Genomic DNA, 19,922 nt, shown 5'->3' with positions numbered 1-19,922 from the left:
AAACACAAGTAGGGAACAAATGTCCAGAAAAAATGTGTAGGGCTTAGCACATACTAGGTCCTTAGTAAATAACACATGAATTCAAAATCATGGTACTACTTCTGTCACAGAGAATGTTAAATTACCATTTCTTTTCAGCTTTTACCTGCAATCCTAGAGTATTATGTGATATATAAGTTGATGAAATCAGAAAACGATATTTCATCCTGTGGCACTTGTTGGTTTTCAGAGTTTTTACATGCAAAAATTTCCTGTTCATTTTTGAACTATGTTGGATTTCTTTATATTAATAATTGGAATTCTATTAAAGTTCCTGAAGAAGACAACACAGACTTGCAAGTGAAAAAAAAGACTTTCAGAGTTTTTTTTAGGTCATTGACATGTGATAACACTTGGGTTATAGATAAGAGAAAATTCTGTCTCTATTCTCAAATTTCAGTAGGGAATTAAAAAAAATATTTTAAAGGTCTAACTTTTATATAAATGCTTAAATTGCTCTAAAAAGCATACAAATTCCAAACGCAAGCTCCCATCTCATTTTCAACGACTTTATTGAGAACATTTTGCAAATTAGATTTTACAGTTTAACATTTTACACTTAGAAATTTTATCTGCTACTACATAAGTTGCAAACTTCTCAAAACACTACAGAAAATCCTTTATTTCTTTGAATTTTTCTGTTCCATGCTGAGCTCCTGAGATATATTTTTTCTTTCAGCTTCATTTTCATCTTCCTGTGAAATAAATTTGAGAAAACATTAAAATACAAACTTTAGAGCATTTAATCACCTATACTTCATACACTTTAACTTCATTTCTCTGAAGAATTAACTATCATGATTTCAGTAATACTAGGGAAAAGGCTATAAACAAAATGGGTATGTAACATTTAAATATTTACAGTGGATGCTGTTTTATACTATAAGTTGACTAAATTTTTCTATATATTTTTAAAAGCAACTTATTTTATCAATGACCTAAAAATTACTTTTGAAAACACTTGCCACTAAAAAGTATCCTTTTTAGGGGTCAATCAGATATTTTTACTTCACTATTTGATCAAAAAATAGTAAATTTAACTTTTGAGACACTTTATGTACATTGGCATTTTTGTCTCATCCAGCATACTTTCTTGACAGGTCTGCCAATTTTCCAATTACTTGTACCACCATATGTTATCTGAAATCAGTCAGCTCTAAAATAGGAAACTCTAAAATGGACACGTCAGGCAATAGAATGCTTACATCTTCTACAGTTTCGATTCTGAGTGGTGGCTTCATAATTCATAGCAGGCTCCTGTGGAACATGGTGAATAAATAAAGTGACATCATAATGTCTGCTTCCATAGGAATGAAATACATCTTTTGTTCAATATTAAACGGTGACCTCCAAAGTATAAATAAATGAGAATCTGGAAAAATATGTCATCTTACATTTTATAATCCATCTCATCATCTATGTTCTTTCAACAACACCAAAGTACAAAGCAGTCTTGCTTTCCGAGTATTTCTGAAAGGCCTTTCATTTTTATTAACTGAAGTAAAAAGCATTGTCTAACCCTTTACGAGTTAAAGTATGAGTATCTTAATTTCTTAAGCATCTCTGGACAACAGTAATAATATCAGTATCACCAAACATATAACCCTGTACCTCTTTACCTTCTTATAAAAACCAAATTCAATTAAATTAAACAATTACTGAGCTTTGGTTAGTAAACTGACTTTATTAAGTAAATGCAAATCAAGGTGTGTGTGTATATATATATATACATCTATATATGTTGTCCATGAAAAACCACATCCTTGCCCATAAATATTAAGGTGGAGAAAGTCTCCTTTATAGACACTGTCTCTAAACTTCAACAGCAACTGTGATTTAGCCTTTGTCAATACCAGGAAAGTAGAAAAGTTATCAATATTATCAGTCAGCCTGAATAATTATAGATATGTTGGATACAGAGGGTGGGGTTCTGAATATCAATTTAGGTGATGTAATTTTATTATATTTTTCTAAGTATAACAACCACTGAGTGTTTTTGTTTTTTTTTCCAAATTTTCTCTACTGAATAGAGATATAATGTTGAATTGACTTTTGAAAATCTGTTAATGAACAGGTCTGTTTTGGGCTTCCCCGGTGGCTGGCGTCCCAGTAGTAAAGAATCTGCCTGCGATGCAGGAGCCTCAGGAACTGCGGATTTGATCCCTGGGTTGGGAAGATCCCCTGGAGGAGGGCATGGTAACCCACTCCAGTATTCTTGCCTGGAGAATCCCATCGACTGAAGAGCCTGGCAGGCTACAGTCCATAGGGTCACAAAGTCCAAACACGACTGAAGCAACTTAGCCCACACGCACAGTTTCCACTTTAACTCAAACAGAGATTATATTTTAATTACCACCTAATAAAAACCAAATCCTATTCCATATTTTCTGCTGTCTTCTTCAGGTGGAACACTGACAGAAAGTGTTACATCAGCAGGTAAAGGTGGCAAGATTTTATGAGGTAGGACTGAATGTGTGTCTATATGTTGCTCAAGGCAAGGTTTTATCTTTTTTATCTTGTATTCTTACCATCTAACAGGGTATATTTAGTATCTAGGTGGAGTTCAATAAATGTTTCCTGAACTATTTTAAATACTAGGATAAAGAATGAGTAAGAGGTGTGTGCTTTGGAAAAGCAAAATATCCTTCCTTATCCAGTGGTTACACTTCTGAGTTTACTAAAACAGTATTGAGAACAGGAATAAGCAAAAATGTTTGAAGCAACATTAGCCAAAATTGCCTTTACTAAATTCATAGTCTTTAATTTTTGGGAAAAAAAAATGGAGCTTTTATCATGTGAACGGTCTAGTAAGTCCTCACAGCAATATGACTTACTGGTTTAACAAGTGTGGTTACCTATTTTTCCCTGAGAACTCGGAAGTATCTATCATATTTCTTCCATAATTAACTAACATTCTTTATATAAGGTCAGTCTTTTTATTGAATTTTTCTTAGTAATAAAGTATAGCTAATAAACGCATGTCTATTCTAATAGTACCTCCTATTCAGGACAGTTATGACAGTTTCTTATGATGAGAGTATGTCTTAAAATATCTTGCCTTTCTATGCCTTTAAACTATTTGTGTAAGTTAGCAAGATACAATCTCTTCTTCCTTTGCATAAAAATAGCTGTAATCTGGATATAGAAAAGGATTAGGGAAGTGTAGAGAAGGCATTTAGTCTCACTGATAAGAGTCCCACACAACATAACTGCTATGGTATAGTATCACCAAAATAATAAAAATAATAGCAATAGACTTTAATCACTATAAATAAAACATCAGAATAAGATATAATAAAGCTCCAGAAAGGATTTTAGAAGTTGTTTTTTTTTTTTTTTTCAGAAGTGCTAACTTGTATTTCTAATGTTACATTGTCAGTTTTTATAAGAACTTTATGAACAGTTCAAGATTAATAAAATCATTAAAATAGTTCAGGCAGCAAATCAAGTATCATTCACAAATGACTGTGTAATGAATGAAACTACAAAGAAAGGAAGCTCTTCTACCAAAGTATTTCTTCACTACTGGATTAATAAAGGCTGGCAAAAATTTCTTCTGACAGATGGCAGGTTTTGTCACTCTTTTCTAAGATAAGACATCTGTTTGTTTCCCAGTGAAAGAAGACCCTTGCTACAAGGATCATTTTCTTAGTGACAGCCCTGACAAGTTTGACATTTGTTTCATGAAGTGTTCTGAAGCAGCCAACAAGAAAATGTACCCTTTGGGGCTTCTGGGAAGTAGAGAAGTTTACCTCTTAATGTTTAAGCCTGTTAATTTATACTCCAGAAAACATGTTGATTATAGCAACCTTGCAGATCTGTTGTTACTTGTGGAATTTCAGGAATACACACACGTAACAGTAACACTCATAATGCCAAATCATTACATGGGATTCCTTGACCTCCCTGCTCTTTGTACACTGACAGCATTGTTGGAGTGAGGAGAATGACGATTTCTAGGCATACATGGACCATGTAATTATGGACTCATGCTCCAGGTGGCAACATGAGACTAAACAAGTTATTCAAAGAGAAATAAGAAAGAACAGTGCCATTTTTCATCTAAACTAGATCCCACAAAACCCAAAAGAGTCTGTTTAAATACTACTCAGCTTGCAGCATCAATTTGGAAGAGGTGGCCTTTTATTTCCCTTTATTTACAAATTTGACTTTGTTCTCAAAATAGTTGAAAGAATTAATGTCAATAAAACCTATCCATCCCACTTTTCCTTTCTCTTGAGGTAACCAACTCCAAACAAAGAGCAATTATTTTAGCAGCTGGATTTCTTAATGCTCAGGTAGTATCTATACTCAAACTTACAGTCTATGAATACAGATGACTCTGTATTTACCCTACAGACTGTCAAGTTTTAAATGATTTCTTTTAAAGGTTGGATTATACAAAGGGACAAACTTTCCCCATTATTTCATTTTATCTTTAAAGATGACTTTATGAGTACCTTTAGAGTAGAGAAATCTGTCAAACACTACCTTAACCAAATGATTAGGGTTAACATTATCAGTAATGCATATTAACATCAACACTTTGGTAAGATGCTTTACGAAGGGCATGTTAATTCTGATTTGTGGTATCCTTCCCAGCAATGCATGAACCTCAGTCTAATAAGAAAACATCAGATAAACACTCTATAAAAGAATTGAACAATAGAAGATAATAACACTAGAGGAAGCTGGATGAAGGGCAAATGGGAGTTATCTGTGCTATTTCTGCAACTTTTGAAAGTGAAAGTGAAGTCGCTCAGTTGTGTCCAGCTCTTTGCCACCCCGTGGACTGTAGCCTACTAGGATACTCCAGGGGATCTTCCCAACCCAGGGATCAAACCCAGGTCTCCCACATTGTGGGCAGATGCTTTACCGTCTGAGCCACCAGGGAAACCCCCAAGTTTTGGTAAGTCTAAAATTATTTTAAAATAAAAAAAAGATCTAAAAAACAAAATAGAAATGAATACTTGATGAAAGTTTTCTAAATTCAAAGTAAGGGTGATTTATTCACAAAGATTTTATGTAAAAGAAAATTCAAGGTTTTTAGCCTTTACGTTGAAAATATACAGCTAAAATAAATTGCTTATGCTTTCCATTTTTGTACTTAAAATTCCTTTCTTAAGTACCTCAACTGTTTATTATGATGATGCTATTAATTTTTTATTTTCTTGTCTGTGCTTCCAGGCATTTTTCTTACATTTGTACTCTGAGTACAGATTACTTTTACAGTCAGAAAATATAAGCTTTATTTCCAGAAATAAGGAAGCATAATGGGAGACTGTTTTCAAAGAGAATAATGTCAGCTGTTTTCATTTTATAGCAGCAGACAAAGACATACGGTGGGAACAGTAAAATAAAGTGAGAAAGTACAACTAAGCACTAAAATATTTCTATTTTCTTATGATATTTTCTTTAGATTTTAAATATTCCTTTAATCAGACAGTTTCTGTAATCAGATCCAAATTAAGAGTTGAAATTATCTGTATGCTTTAACTATGATTCTTTCAAAACTGCAGTATATATGCAGCTTCCAGTAAAAAATATGAAGGCACACTTAACCTGTTAATTGTAGAGTAAGTACAGAAAAGCAATATATAACATACTCTGTAATCTGTGGTAAAAAATTACTCTTTTACTCATTTAAAACATACCAGATGTTAACTCTCAACAGCATTTAAGATTGTGCTTTTAATACTGAAAATATGCTAGTGCTGCACAATGGGAAAAATTTATCTTAATAACTGAAAAAATACTGATGATAATGAAAATGTTTTAGGCAAAAATGAGCATGCTGCATGCTTCAGACTAAAATTAATTAGAGTTTTTAACGTTTTACAATTCCACCATAATTCTTTAAATGGTGCATTTACTTCATGGCAATAAACACTTGGATCATTAAGTAAAGTGCAAAATGTGTGTGATGTGCTACATTTAACAACCTTTGCCCTTTTTTCTGTACTTCTGGCATTCAGTTTTCCAACGCATTGAATAAGCAATTGAAGACCACAATTAAATTTCCTGACGTTGCATATTTGAGATTCTTATTTCATTTAATACAAAAGGCAATTAGTCTACCATTTTACAACTGAATCCCAACTTTAGTAGGCCGTGATAAAGATACTGAAATGAACTTACAAGAAATGCTTAATTAGATTTACAGTAAAAAGCAAAAGAGGTTTTTTCTTATGATAGAAGTGGCATATTTAATTAGAAAGTCTAGGGCTACACTGTAAAATTACAGTAACCTGGGAAGTTCTTCATGAACCTAACTCAAACATAAATGTTGCTAAATAAGATGGAGCTGTTTTATAAATTTCTACCTTTTCTTTCTACTTAGTGATTCAACAAAAGATAATTAAATATTGTCTAATATTGTAATATTATCTAATATGGGAACATTATCTAATATTACAAAATCATGGGCTTTATGTTAATAGCAAGTATAATACGTACGTAAAAGGACAACGAGTGCTCAGTCGTGTCCGACTCTACGACCCCGTGAACTGCAGCCCTCCAGGCTCTGTCCACGGAGTTTCCCAGGTGGGAATACTGGAGAGCGTTGCCATTTGCTACTCCAGGGGATCTTCCTGACCCAGGGACTGAACCTGTGTCTCCTGCATTGGCAGGTGAATTCTTTACCCCTGTGCCACCTGGGAAGCCCCAAAGGGATGGTAATAAATTTCTAATTTCATGTATGAGTATATATAAATTTCATATCTCATTTATATCATTTATTAGCAATCATATCTTTCCATTTGTGATTCTGGAGATCTAGTTGAGTAGGTTTGCCCTTCTAAATTTTTAGTTTCTCTTGTTACCTTTAACTTCCTTGTGGTGTTTTTTGATAGCATGGAAATGGGATAATTAAAATAAGGCTTTGGATTTCCCATGTATGATTTGAGATCAAGAGAGAATTTCTGTGACCTGGGAAGAAAGGCCCTAAGGATTGGTCAGCTATTTGGGGAGGGCATATTTAAAGGAAAGGGAAAACAGTAAGTGTAAGAGTCTGGCAACATTGAATTAAAAAAAGGAAAATGAATGATGGATGGTAAGTGTGAGTTAGGGCAGACACTTAATGAGCATAAACTTAATTCTATAAGCTTATATCTTCCCATAAACATGAAAAAAAAAGCATAACTTTGAATTTTTAGGTATTTAACACATTGCTAAACTGCTGGGCCTAGAAATTTTAATCATATTCTTTTCTTCTCTGACAGATGAGTTCTTGTATTAGGCATATGTTTGATAACCTCTGCAGAACTTATGATTTTTTTTTAATGATCTTAAAGATAATAAATTTTCCTTCTCTGGTAGACTTCTAATATCTAGGAAATAAGCTTAGAAGTGTACACTAGAAATCAAATTCTATAATGGGGCAATATATTCTCAAATGAGAACAGCACAAATCCAATGTATATGAATTAAAAGATTATGTTATATTAAGATATAACATTTTAAGAGGCTCTTCAAAAAGTATTTTTTGCATAAATCATCTATTATTTGCTAAATGTAACATTACAAAAATGCTAAATGTGTTAATATTTAAAGATAATACATATGAACTTTTACTTTTCCCACAGGTATTCAAGGAGAAGAGACATTTCTAAATTTATGTTGTTTGATTTTTTCTGTCCTAAACATACACACACAAGATTAAATTTCATCAAGCAAAAATGAGGCAAAAATAATGTCTAAAAATGTCTGAGGTAACAAGCTCACCAGTAAAATTTCAGTTCCACAGCTAAAAAATTTCTAGGTTGTATAAAAATTAGTGACTGACTCATTAAAATTTCCAGTCATACATGCACTGTTTTATGACTGGAAATTATTCAGCAATAAATGAGTTATTTATACAAGCTGGAAAATACTTATATGTAGCATATTTTTATTTATTAATATAATAAATAACCATTGATACTGAAATTGGCCATTGTGGAAGAGGTGACCTCTTCAATAACATGTGACAGCATTTTGTGTATCCTTCACAATATGATGAGAAGTTGAATGTAACATAGATTTAAAAGGCATTTTACATAATATAATATTAAAAGGATTTTGGTGGAGGAGATCAAGATGGCGGAGTAGAGGGATGTGGAGCTCACCTGCTCTGTATGTGTGTGTGTTTGTGTGCGTGAGTTGCTCAGTTGTGTCCGACTCTTTGTGACCCCATGGACTGTAGCCCACTAGGCTTCTCTGTCCATTGGGATTCTCCAGGCAAGAATACTGAAGTGGGCTGCCATGCCCTCCTCCAGGGGATCTTCCCAACCCATGGATTGAACCCAGGTCTCCTGCATTGCAGGCAGATTATTTGCTGTCTGAGCCACCAGGGAAGCCTTGACCTGCTCTAACAAATACATAAAAATATACCTACTTGTGCAACAATTCTCACAGAATACCTGTTGAAAGCTTGCAGAAGATCTTATACAATCAGAGCTGCAAGAAAGATCCCTATGTGTACAATAAAGGGAAAAGAGAGAAAAGGAGGAATCAGAACAGAACCTGCACCCCTGGGAACCTCCTTCACTACCTGGGAAATGTGCTAAAGCACACAGGGAGCATCAGAAGCTGCAGAGGAGAGAGTGCGAGCTGGCCTGTGGCCCTCAGAGTGGAGAAAGACCAGCAGCAACAGTCCTGGCCACCTCGCTGCACGTCCCAGCTGGAGACATGCACCTGCTGGTGTGTGCAGTGACCAGGTGTTGAAACTTGGGCTTTAGCAGGCAGACCTAGGGAACAGTATCAGTTTGTTTGTGGAGAGACAGACTAATGTTCTTGGAGTGTGGCCCAGATCACGACTGAGGAGTGTGTGCAGGATGGAGGGCAGATCCATCACAGGAGCCCCACTGTCCACTCAGCAAAGGAGAACTGTGGGTCTACCTGCACCTCATTCTCACTGTGCTCACAGCAGGGCATGGGGCCCATACCATGGATTTTGTGAACTTCACAGGCACTCACCTGGAGGTGGGGCTGAGTTCTGAACTGATTTCCAGCACTCCTGCAGTGGAGGTGGCCCCCCAGTGCTGCAGGAATAGCAGTAACGGTGATTTCTGTGGATGCACAAACCAGATGACAGGCAGTGGCTCCTCTTGTAGAGGAAACACTCCAGTCCCACCTACCTCACACCACAGGTTAGAACTGGATCTGGGGGCTGGTACTCCAACAACTGGGGAGCAGACCCTATCCCGCAAAGGGCTGTGGCAACCCGGCAGAGCAAGGCCTGCCTAAAATCCAGTGTAGGCTTTGTTCACCAAAACACCAAACAAATCCCCTATCAAGGAGACAGGGGCCAGCATACCCTGAAGAAAGACTTGGCAAGCATCCATACCAAAAACAACCTGGCATCAACAATACTGGACTCAAACAGTCTACATAGTCACTCACATATAAAACAGCCCTTTAAAACCACAGTAGATAACTGTTTCCCCTAAATCATAGAATCAGAGAAATATTGTTGTTCAGTTGCTTAGTCATGTCTGACTCACTTCACCATCTCCCGGACTTTGCTCAAACCCATGTCCATTATGTCAGTGATGCCATCCAACCATCTCATCCTCTGTCATCCCCTTCTCCTCCTGCCTTCAATCTTTGAGAAATACAAGTAGAATGAAAAAGCAAAGGAACTACAGCCAATTAAAAACAAAACAAAACAAGAGACTCCCTCTGAATGAACAATGATACAGACCAACCAGTCTACCAGACCTCAATTTCAAAAAGGAGGTAATAAAAATGCAAAAGGAATTAAGAAAGACTAGCAACAGAAATGTATACCAGTGTAACAAGAAACCAGAAACCATAAAGAGGAGCTAATAAAAATCAGACAATTCAATTTTCAAGGTGAAAACTGAGCTAAAGGCTATAAATAGCACACAATGTAGCATCATCCGTAAGTGATCTGGAAGACAGAATAACAGAAATCACCCAATCAGAACAGGAGACAGAAAGTCAAATTAAAATAGTGAAAGTAATATATGAAACCTATGGGATAATACAAAGCATGTCAATCTATACATAACAGGCCTCCCAGAAGGAGAAAAAAAGAGAAAAGGGGATCAAAAATATATTTGAAGAAAATATGGCTGAAAACTTTCCAAACCTAAAGAAGGAAGCAGATATCCAGGTACAGCAAGCACAGAGGGTCCTTAACAAGATGAATCCAAAACATATCTAACAAGATCTACTCCAAAACATATCATAATTAAAATGGCAAAGTTAAAGAGAGGATTATAAAGGCAGAAAGAGAAAAACAGTAAGTTACAAGGGAATTCATATAAGGCTATCAGCTATGACTCAGCTGGTAAAGAATCTGTCTGGAATGCAGGAAGCCTGAGTTCAATCCCTGGGTTGGGAAGATCCCCTGGAGAAGGGAAAGGCTACCCAGTCTAGTATTCTGGCCTGGAGAATTCCATGGACTCAGTCCATGTGGTCACAAAGAATCAGACACAACTGAGCAAATTTTCATATTTATAAAAGGGAAAAACATGCAACCTAGAATATTCTACCCAGCAAGATTATATCATTTGGAATAGAAGAGATACAGAATTTCTCAGATGGTAGCTCCATGGTAAAGAATCCACCTGCCAATGCAGGAGACATGGGTTCAATCCCTGGTTGGGGAGGACCCCACACAGCAACTAAGCGCATGTGCCACAACTATTGAGCCTGTGCTCCAGAGCCTGGGAGCCACAACTACTGAAGCCCTTGCACCCTAGGTTCTGTGCTCTGCAACAAGAAGCCACTGAAATGAGAAGCTCATGCACTGTAACTAGAGTAGCTCCTGCTCGCCACAACTAGAGAAAAGCCCACACAGCAATGAAGACCCAGCACAGTCAAAAAATGAAACAGTAATAATTAAAAAAAAAATTTCTCAGATAAGCAAAAACTAAAAGAATATATGAATGCTATGTGTATTAGATGCTCAGTCATATCTGACTCTTTGTGACTCCATGGACTGTAGCCTGCCAGGCTCCTCTGTCCATGGAATTCTCCAAGTAAGAATACTGGAGTGGGTTGCCATGCCCTTTTCCAGGGGATCTTCTCAACCCAAGGATTGAACCTGGGTTCCCTCACAGCTCAGTCGGTAAAGAAATATACCTGCAATGCAGGAGACCTGGGTTCAATTACTGGGTTGGGAAGATCCCCTGGAGAAGGAAATGGCAATCCACTCCAGTATTCTTGCCTGGAAAATCCCAAAACAGAGGAGCCTGGCAGGCTACAGTCCATGGGGTCACAAGAGTCGGACATGACTTAGCAACTAAACCACCCACCACCACCACCTCCCATATTGCAGGCAGATTCTTTACCATTTGAGCTACCCTAGAGAGTAATTTGGAGAAGGCGATGGCACCCCACTCCAGTACTCTTGCCTGGAAAATCCCATGGATGGAGGAGCCTGGTGGGCTGCAATCCATGGGGTCGCTAAGAGTTGGACACAACTGAGTGACTTCACTTTCACTTTTCACTTTCATGCACTGGAGAAGGAAATGGCAACCCACTCCAGTGTTCTTGCCTGGAGAATCCCAGGGACGGGGGAGCCTGGTGGGCTGCCGTCTATGGGGTCACACAGAGTCGGACACGACTGAAGTGACTTAGCAGCAGCAGCAGCAGAGGTTAGTTAGCTCTGTGAATACTAAACCAATCCTAAAAGAAATATCTAAAGGTCTTCACTACACAGAAAAGAAGCAAGAATCTACATGAAAGGCAAATAACTGAAGATTACTTAAATAAGTAAAAAAATTGACTATTACTTAAATAAGCCAGTACAAATATTAACAATAAAAAACAACGAAAAAAATTCTGTGAAAGCAATTCTAACTACAATGAACAGCAAAAGGATAAAAATTAAGATGTAAAATAGGACATCATAAAATGTAGGGAGGGAAGTAAGAAAAATGTAGATCTTTTAGAATATATTTGAGTTTATATGACTACCAGTTGAAAGCAAGTGCTATGGGTCAATATACTTGAAAACCAGGATAATCACAAGTCAAAAACATACAGTAACTTCACAAAAATCAAAAAGAAAGGAACCACAGCATAACAGAAAAGAAAACCATCAAAGCACAAGAGAAAAACAAAAAGAAGACAGGGACAAAGAAGAAATACAAAGGAATCAACTGGAAAACAAGGTTTAAAATGGCAATAAATAATTATCAATAAATAATTTGAAGGTAAATGGACTAAATGCGCCAATCAAGACACAGAGTGGCAGACTGGATAATAAAACAAAAACCTACAATATGCCACTTACAAGAGATTCTCTTTAGGGAAGAAAATGTATACATTGAAAGCAAGGGGATAGAAAAAGGTGTTTCATGCAAATAGAAATGATATTCATATCAGACAAAACAGACTTTAAAACAAAGGCCATAAAGAAAGACAAAGGAGATTACCCAATGATAGAAAGATCAATTAAAGAAGAGGCATATATGTACCCACTATAGAAGCATCTAAATACATAAATAATAACAGACATAAATGGACAAACTGATGGGAATACAATAATATTAGGAGACTTTTAACACCCCACTGACATCAATGGATAGATCTCTCAGAAAGAAAATCAACAAGGCAACGGAGATCCTAAATGACACAATAGAACAGACTTGAGATCCATAGGACAGTACATCTAAAAAGACCAGAATATATATTCTTTTCAAGTGCATATGGAACATTCTCTAGGATAAATACATCCTCTACATACTAGGACACAAAACAAACCTCCATAAATTAAGAGGACGGAAATTATTTCAAATATCTTTTCTAACTACGACAAGAAAATAGAAATCAATCACAGAAAGAGAAATAAGGGGGAAAAAACGAGTATATGGAGACTAAACAAAATGTTACTAAAAAATCAGTGAGTCAATGATGAAATCAAAGAGGAAATAAAAAATACCTTGAGATAGATGACAATAAAACACAACCATACAAAATCTATGGGGCACAGCAAAAGTCGTTCTAAGCAATCCTGAGAAAAAAGAACAAAGCTGGAGGTATAACCTTTCCAGACCTCAGACAACACAGAGCTACAGTAATTAAAACAGCATGGTATTGGCACAAAAACAGACATAGATCAATGGAAAAGAAAAGAGCACAGAAATAAGCCTGTACGCCTTTGGTCAATTAGTCTTCTTCGGCAAAGGTGACAAATATAATGGAGAAAGACATTTTCTTCAGCAAGTGGTGTTTGGAAAGCTGGACAGCCACATGTTAATCAATAAAGTTAGAACATTCCTTCACACCATGCACAAAATTAAACTCAAAGTGACTTAAAGACTTACTAAGACATGACACCATAAAACTTCTAGAAGAGAACATAGGCAAAATATTCTCTGACATAAATCATACCAATGTTTTTTTAAGGCAATCTCCCAGGGCAAAAAGAAATAAAAGCAAAGAAAAACAAATGGGCCCTAATTAAACTTATAAGCTTTTGCACAGCAAGAAAAGAAAAGAGTCACTCAGTTGTCTCCAACTCTTTGCGACCCCATGGCCTATTGCCCGTCAGGCTCCGCTCTGTCCATGGAATTCTCCAGGCAAGAATAGTGGCACGGGTAGCCATTCCCTTCTCCAGGGGATCTTCCTGACCCACAGATTGAACTGAGGTGTCCTGCATTGCAGCCAGATTCTTTACCATCAGAGTCACAAGGAAACCATGAACAAAATGAAAAGACAACATATGGACTGGGAGAAAATATTTGCAAATGGTGTGACTGAAAAGGGCTTGATTACCAAAATATACAAACAACTCATACAACTCAGGGCTTCATACAACTCAGGGCTTCCTGGTGGCTCAGTGGTAAGGAATTGGCCTGCCAATGCAGTAGATGCAGGTTTGATCAGTGGATCAGGAAGACTCTTGGAGAAGGAAATGGCAACCAACTCCAGTATTCTTGCTTGAGAAATTTCATGGACAGAGAAGTCTGGCGGTTTACAGTCCACAAGGTTGCAACAAGTCAGATACAACTTAGCAACTAAACAACAATAACATACAACTCAGTAACAAAAAACCAAACAATCAATCAAAAAATGGGCAGAAGACCTAAATAGACATTTCTCCAAAGAAGACATACAGATGACCAACAAGCACATGAAAAGATTTTCAACACTGCCAATTATTACAGAAATGCAAATCAAAACTATATTGAGGTATCATCTCACACAGTTCAGAATGGTCATCAAGAAAAAGTTTACAAATACTAAATGCTGAAGAGGGTTTGGTGAAAAGGGAATCCTCCTACACTGCTGGTGGAAATGTAAATTGGTATAGCCGCTATGGAAAATAGTATGTGTTCCTTAAAAACCTAAAAATAGAGTTACCCTATGATCCAGCAATCCCACTCCTGCTCATATATCCAGAAAAGACAAAAACTCAAATTTGGAAAGATACATGCACCCTAATGCTCATAGCAGCACTATTTAGAGTAGCCATGGAAACAGTCAACAGATGAATGGATAAAGAATTGGTACATATATATACAATTGAATATTAGTCATCCACTGAAATAATGAAATAATGCCATTTGCAGTAACATGGGTGACCCTAGAGAATATCATACTAAGCAAAACAAGGCAGAAAGAGAAAGATGAATACCATATGATAAAACCTGTGGAATCTTAAAAAAACTATACAAAAGAACTTATTTACAAAATAGAAACAGACTCATAGACACAGAAAACAAACTTATGGTTACCAAAAGAGAAAGGGGTAAGGGGACGATAAGTTAGGAGTATGGCATTAACAGATACACACTACCATTTGTAAAATAGATAAACAACAAGGATTTACTCTACAGCACAGGGAACTGTATTCAATATCTTTTACTAGCCTATAATAGAAAGGCATAAAAAATTTTATTGTGTATAAATATGTGTATAACCAAATCACTCTGCTGTACACGTGAACCTAACACAATATTGTAAATTAATATTCAATTAAAAACTATACTTCAATTAAAAATTTTTTTTTGCTTAGTCAAGCCCTATAGTTAATATTTACCTAGACTATGTATCAAATCACTGTCAAAGAAGTAGAATTTATTTAAATGGTAATATCACAATCTTAAAGTGCTACTTTAGGGAAGAGGTAGAAGACATTCAAAGAGTGGAAGGCAACACAAACTCCCCTAAGGAAAGTGGTGTTATTTATGTCACTTAATGTTTAGGTTTGATAATTGTCCTATTTATATAAGAAGTTATCCAAAGAAGCTGGGTGCTTCATACTCACCATACATGTTCTTGCAACGCTTTTAAAATCAAAGTTATCTCAACACAAAAAGTAAGAACAGATAAGCAAACAGACAAATGATCTCTCTTAGATGATTTAGAAATAAGTATACTTATGTTGTAAATACTATAAAGTTTCTCATCAAAAAAGTATACAGAGGTTATCAGGGTTATGAGTAACAGTTTCGGCATTTCTGTGATATGGACAGCTCATTACAGACTCCATACTGTAAACTAGTAAATTGTATTTACTGCTTGCTAGTAAAATCATAAAGTCATTCAGAGATACTGAGTTATGTTTCACATATGAAATTCATTGTAGTGTTTTGAGGATTCATGAAGTTTAATAAGAAGCATGAGAACCAGATTCAACTCTTAACGGTAAAATGATCTTCTCATTTTACAAGACTCTTCATCCCTTGACTCATATTAAACATTTTATCTTTTAAAGATAATATTAAGTATTGAAGTAAGTTCTATTCCTAGAAATCCTTCCTTTCTTCCTCCTGCAAAAATTTATTGAACAATGACTGTGTGTCAGACACTGGGAAAGGTACTGGAAATAACAAGATGAAGTAAGTGTCTTCCTGCCTAGAGGAGCCTATGTTCCAATGTGGTAGAAAAGTGAAAGTGAAGGTTGCCCAGTTGTGTCTGACTCTTTACAACCATATAGTCCATAGAATTCTCCATGCCAGAATACTGGAGTGAGTAGCCTTTCCCTTCTCCAGGAGATCTTTCCAAACCAGGGATTGAGCCCAGGTCTCCTGCATTGCAGGCGGATTCTTTACCAGCTGAGCCACAAGGGAAGCCCAAGAAAACTGGAGTGGGTAGCCTATCCCTTCTCTAGCAGATCTTCCTGACCCAGATATCAAACCAGGGTCTCCTGCATTGCAGGCAGATTCTTTGCCAACTGAGCTATCAGGGAAGCCCAATGTGGTAGGTAGGCAGTCATATAATTACAGTGCAATGGAGAAAGTATATTTTAAAGTCTATCAGGCATAAACTGTAAAGAGAAAAAACTGAACTACAACAATACATAAGGAGAGTTTTTTTTTTAAAAAAAAAACGAGTTATATTCTAGAGATAGGGTATGGCATCAGAATAATATATCCTCCTTCATTCTCAATGATTGGTATTGTGCATCTTTGAAACAAACACTTCTCAACATAACTTACACTGACTACTCTTTTATTCTGATTAACTCAACATCAAAGGACTATCTCTTTGAGAAATAAACTTATGCCTAAAAGTGAATTTTTAAAACTTTACTCCCAAGTGAAGAGATTAAGTTGCTGCAAATGTCTCTATTTCAAGTTGAATGCTATTTTCCCTAGAGTGAATACATTAATCTTCTCAGTTTCATTGGAAATTAATAGCTCATTAGACATCCAAGTAACACATTTCCTATGGCACATTAATTTTTCATGAGTGGAAAAAAGTTGATTTTGCTTCAAAAAAATAAAAACAATATTTTAGAAAATTCCACACAGAAGTTTTCTCTAGTAGTGGCACTTCATATCAGAGTCAAATATAACAGCCATATTTTCTACACTTTGAATTCAAAATAATTGTATAAACACTATTTTGCTCTTTAAAGAAAAGTGTTAAATGTTTTAAACTCCTTGCTTTAAACCATTACCATAATGAAAACCAAGTACTGATACCGCTGTAAATGATTGCCAAAAGTAGGCCTTATGGCAAGTACCAAATCAGTTACAAAGCTTGTCTGAAAATGTATTTACCTAACTGATGTTTTCTATGACCAATTAGTTATCCTATAAGTATAAAGTATTTCTCAATATTCCATGATCAACACTATAAAACATTAGAAAAAATATTTGATAAAATAACATTTGAAAAACCTATTTGAAAAGATCATTCAGAGAGCTACAAAAGCCATTTATACATTTACCCCTGATTATCAACTGTGCGTCAGTTATTGTGATAGGTGCTAAAAAGAAAAAACCCAAAACTGATATATAAGGCAGATTCTGAGCCTTATGAAGCTTTTAATCTCTACCCAAAACAATGATTACTTGAGCAACTATAATTGCAATTAAGACATATTCAATGAAACTATAATGCTATGAGCGTTTTAAATGAACAACCTAAAAGTTTCAGAGAAGCTTGTCCCCGTCCTGAAAATGACAAATACATTCAGACCTGGAAGATAAGATGGAGAGGTAAACCTAAAGTCCACACACAGATAACATCAGAAGACAAAGAAACATCTTAGATTAATTAACCATACAACCATCTAATAGTCTTAATTCTGAATATATCAATACAAGGTATGAAACATTAAAAAGTTATATTTTCTATTACTTGCAGTTAAAGCATCTCTACCAATATAACACTGGCATCTTTGTTAATTTTCTTCTCTTAGTTCTCTGAATTTTCCCCATATCTTTTATTCCTTTTAACTTCCTTTTTTGTGTGTGCCATAATGCAAAAATTTTATTTTATTTTCCACTTATTTTTATTAGTTGGAGGCTAATTACTTTACAACATTGTAGTGGTTTTTGTCATACATTGACATGAATCAGCCCTGGAGTTACATGTATTCCCCATCCCGATCCCCCCTCCCACCTCCCTCTCCATCCCATCCCCCTGGGTCTTCCCAGTGCACCAGGCCTGAGCACTTGTCTCATGCATCCAACCTGGGCTGGTGATCTGTTTCACTATAGATAATATTCATGTTTCGATGCTGTTCTCTTGAAACATCCCACCCTCGCCTTCTCCCACAGAGTCCGAAAGTCTGTTCTGTACATCTGTGTCTCTTTTTTTGTTTTGCATATAGGGTTATTGTTACCATCTTTCTAAATTCCATATATATGTGTTAGTATACTGTATCGGTGTTTATCTTTCTGGCTTACTTCACTCTGTATAATGGGCTCCAGTTTCATCCATCTCATTAGAACTGATTCAAATGAATTCTTTTTAATGGCTGAGTAATATTCCATGGTGTATATGTACCACAGCTTCCTTATCCATTCGTCTGCTGATGGGCATCTAGGTTGCTTCCATGCCCTGGCTATTATAAACAGGGCTGCGATGAACATTGGGGTGCATTTGTCTCTTTCAATTCTGGTTTCCTCGGTGTGTATGCCCAGAATGGAATTGCTGGGTCATATGGCAGTTCTATTTCCAGTTTTTTAAGGAATCTCCACACTGTTCTCCATAGCGGCTGTACTAGTTTGCATTCCCACCAACAGTGTAAGAGGGTTCCCTTTTCTCCACACCCTCTCCAGCATTTATTGCTTGTAGACTTTCAGATAGCAGCCATCTTGACTGGCGTGTAATGGTACCTCATTGTGGTTTTGATTTGCATTTCTCTGATAATGAGTGATGTTGAGCATCTTTTCATGTGTTTGTTAGCCATCTGTATGTCTTCTTTGGAGAAATGTCTGTTTAGTTCTTTGGCCCATTTTTTGATTGGGTCATTTATTTTTCTGGAATTGAGCTGCAGGAGTTACTTGTATATTTTTGAGATTAATCCTTTGTCTGTTGCTCCATTTGCTATTATTTTCTCCCAATCTGAGGGCTGTCTTTTCACCTTGCTTATAGTTTCCTTTGTTGTGCAAAAGCTTTTAAGTTTAATTAGATCCCATTTGTTTATTTTTGCTTTTATTTCCAGTATTCTGGGAGGCGGGTCATAGAGGATCCTGCTGTGATTTATGTCGGGGAGTGTTTTGCCTATGTTTTCCTCTAGGAGTTTTATAGTTTCTGGTCTTACATTTAGATCTTTAATCCATTTTGATTAACTTCCTTTTATCAATGTTTTTAGAACTCTGTTACTCTTATCTGGAGATGGCTCTAAAGGGCCTCAAATGCCACCTATTTTATGTTGACTCTCCAATTTATATCTTCAGCCTGGCATATATTCCATGTTTTAAGGTCATATGTCCACTGCTACTCGATGTCTTCACCGAACTTTTCGGTAAGCACTTCAAACAGACCAGGTACAAAGCCAAACTTGATTGCCTTTCCCCAAGCTCTATCAACCTCCCTCAAAAGCCTTATACCTCTCCTGGTCTATAATTTATTCAGTTGCTCAAATGCAAACTCTAGGAGTCATTCTTTGATTCTTTTTTTTCTCTTATACTCCAGTGCTAGCTCCTGTTGTCGCTATTACCACAGATAATACCATTTCAGTATTTCCATTCCATATTTCCTGCCATGATTACTCTAATGCCTTCCTAATCAACTGCTTCCATTTTACTGTTGTACAACCGATTCTCCACATAATAGGCAGCAATTTTTGTAAGGCACAGAGGATATCACATCCCACCTTTGCTTGAAACCCTCCAGGAGTGCTGTATTTAGAGTAGATTAATCTAAACTCATGCCATGGCCTGTAAAATCCTATAAAATCTGGTCCTTCCCACCTTTCAGGCTTCATCTTCAACAGTTCTCCAACTTGCTTATTAACCAGTTCCAAACATGCTGGTCTTCCTTTTGATTCCTGAACAAATAGCACTAGCTGTTCTCTCTGCCTTTAACTTTACCTGCCTAAGTTGTTTTGTTTTGTTATAGTCTTAGTGAGTTCTCTGACATCATGCACATGGAACCAGCCTTTCCTCCACCAACCAGACTGTTCTTCATAACATTTGTCACAATGAAATAACCATTTACTTGCTTATTTTATATATTATCTG

The 19,922-nt window shown here is 36.3% G+C and overlaps 1 protein-coding gene across 6 annotated transcripts in view; it reads right to left on the bottom strand.

Moving 5' to 3' along the window:
• Positions 1-534: 534 nt before the first annotated feature.
• Positions 535-19,922, bottom strand: part of PHF14 (PHD finger protein 14) — a 203,732-nt gene continuing 184,344 nt past the window's right edge. For 2 of the 6 annotated variants that reach the window (XM_043873429.1, XM_043873428.1), the window contains 2 exons: positions 1,245-1,296; positions 535-734 (listed from right to left, as the gene is read on the bottom strand). In XM_043873429.1, coding sequence (XP_043729364.1) covers positions 1,277-1,296 — 20 coding nt within the window. In that variant the 3' untranslated portion in view covers positions 535-734; positions 1,245-1,276. Of the gene's footprint in view, positions 1,297-8,994; positions 9,087-16,095; positions 17,428-19,922 lie in introns of those variants that run through there. The other 4 variants (XM_043873421.1, XM_043873427.1, XM_043873426.1 and 1 more) reach the window with 4 other exon arrangements.

This window comes from Cervus elaphus, chromosome 18 (assembly GCF_910594005.1).
Source record: "Cervus elaphus chromosome 18, mCerEla1.1, whole genome shotgun sequence".
Taxonomy (NCBI): Eukaryota; Metazoa; Chordata; class Mammalia; order Artiodactyla; family Cervidae; genus Cervus; species Cervus elaphus.
The sequence above is the reverse complement of the archived record's forward strand: the minus strand, read 5'-3'. Positions and strand labels throughout refer to the sequence as shown.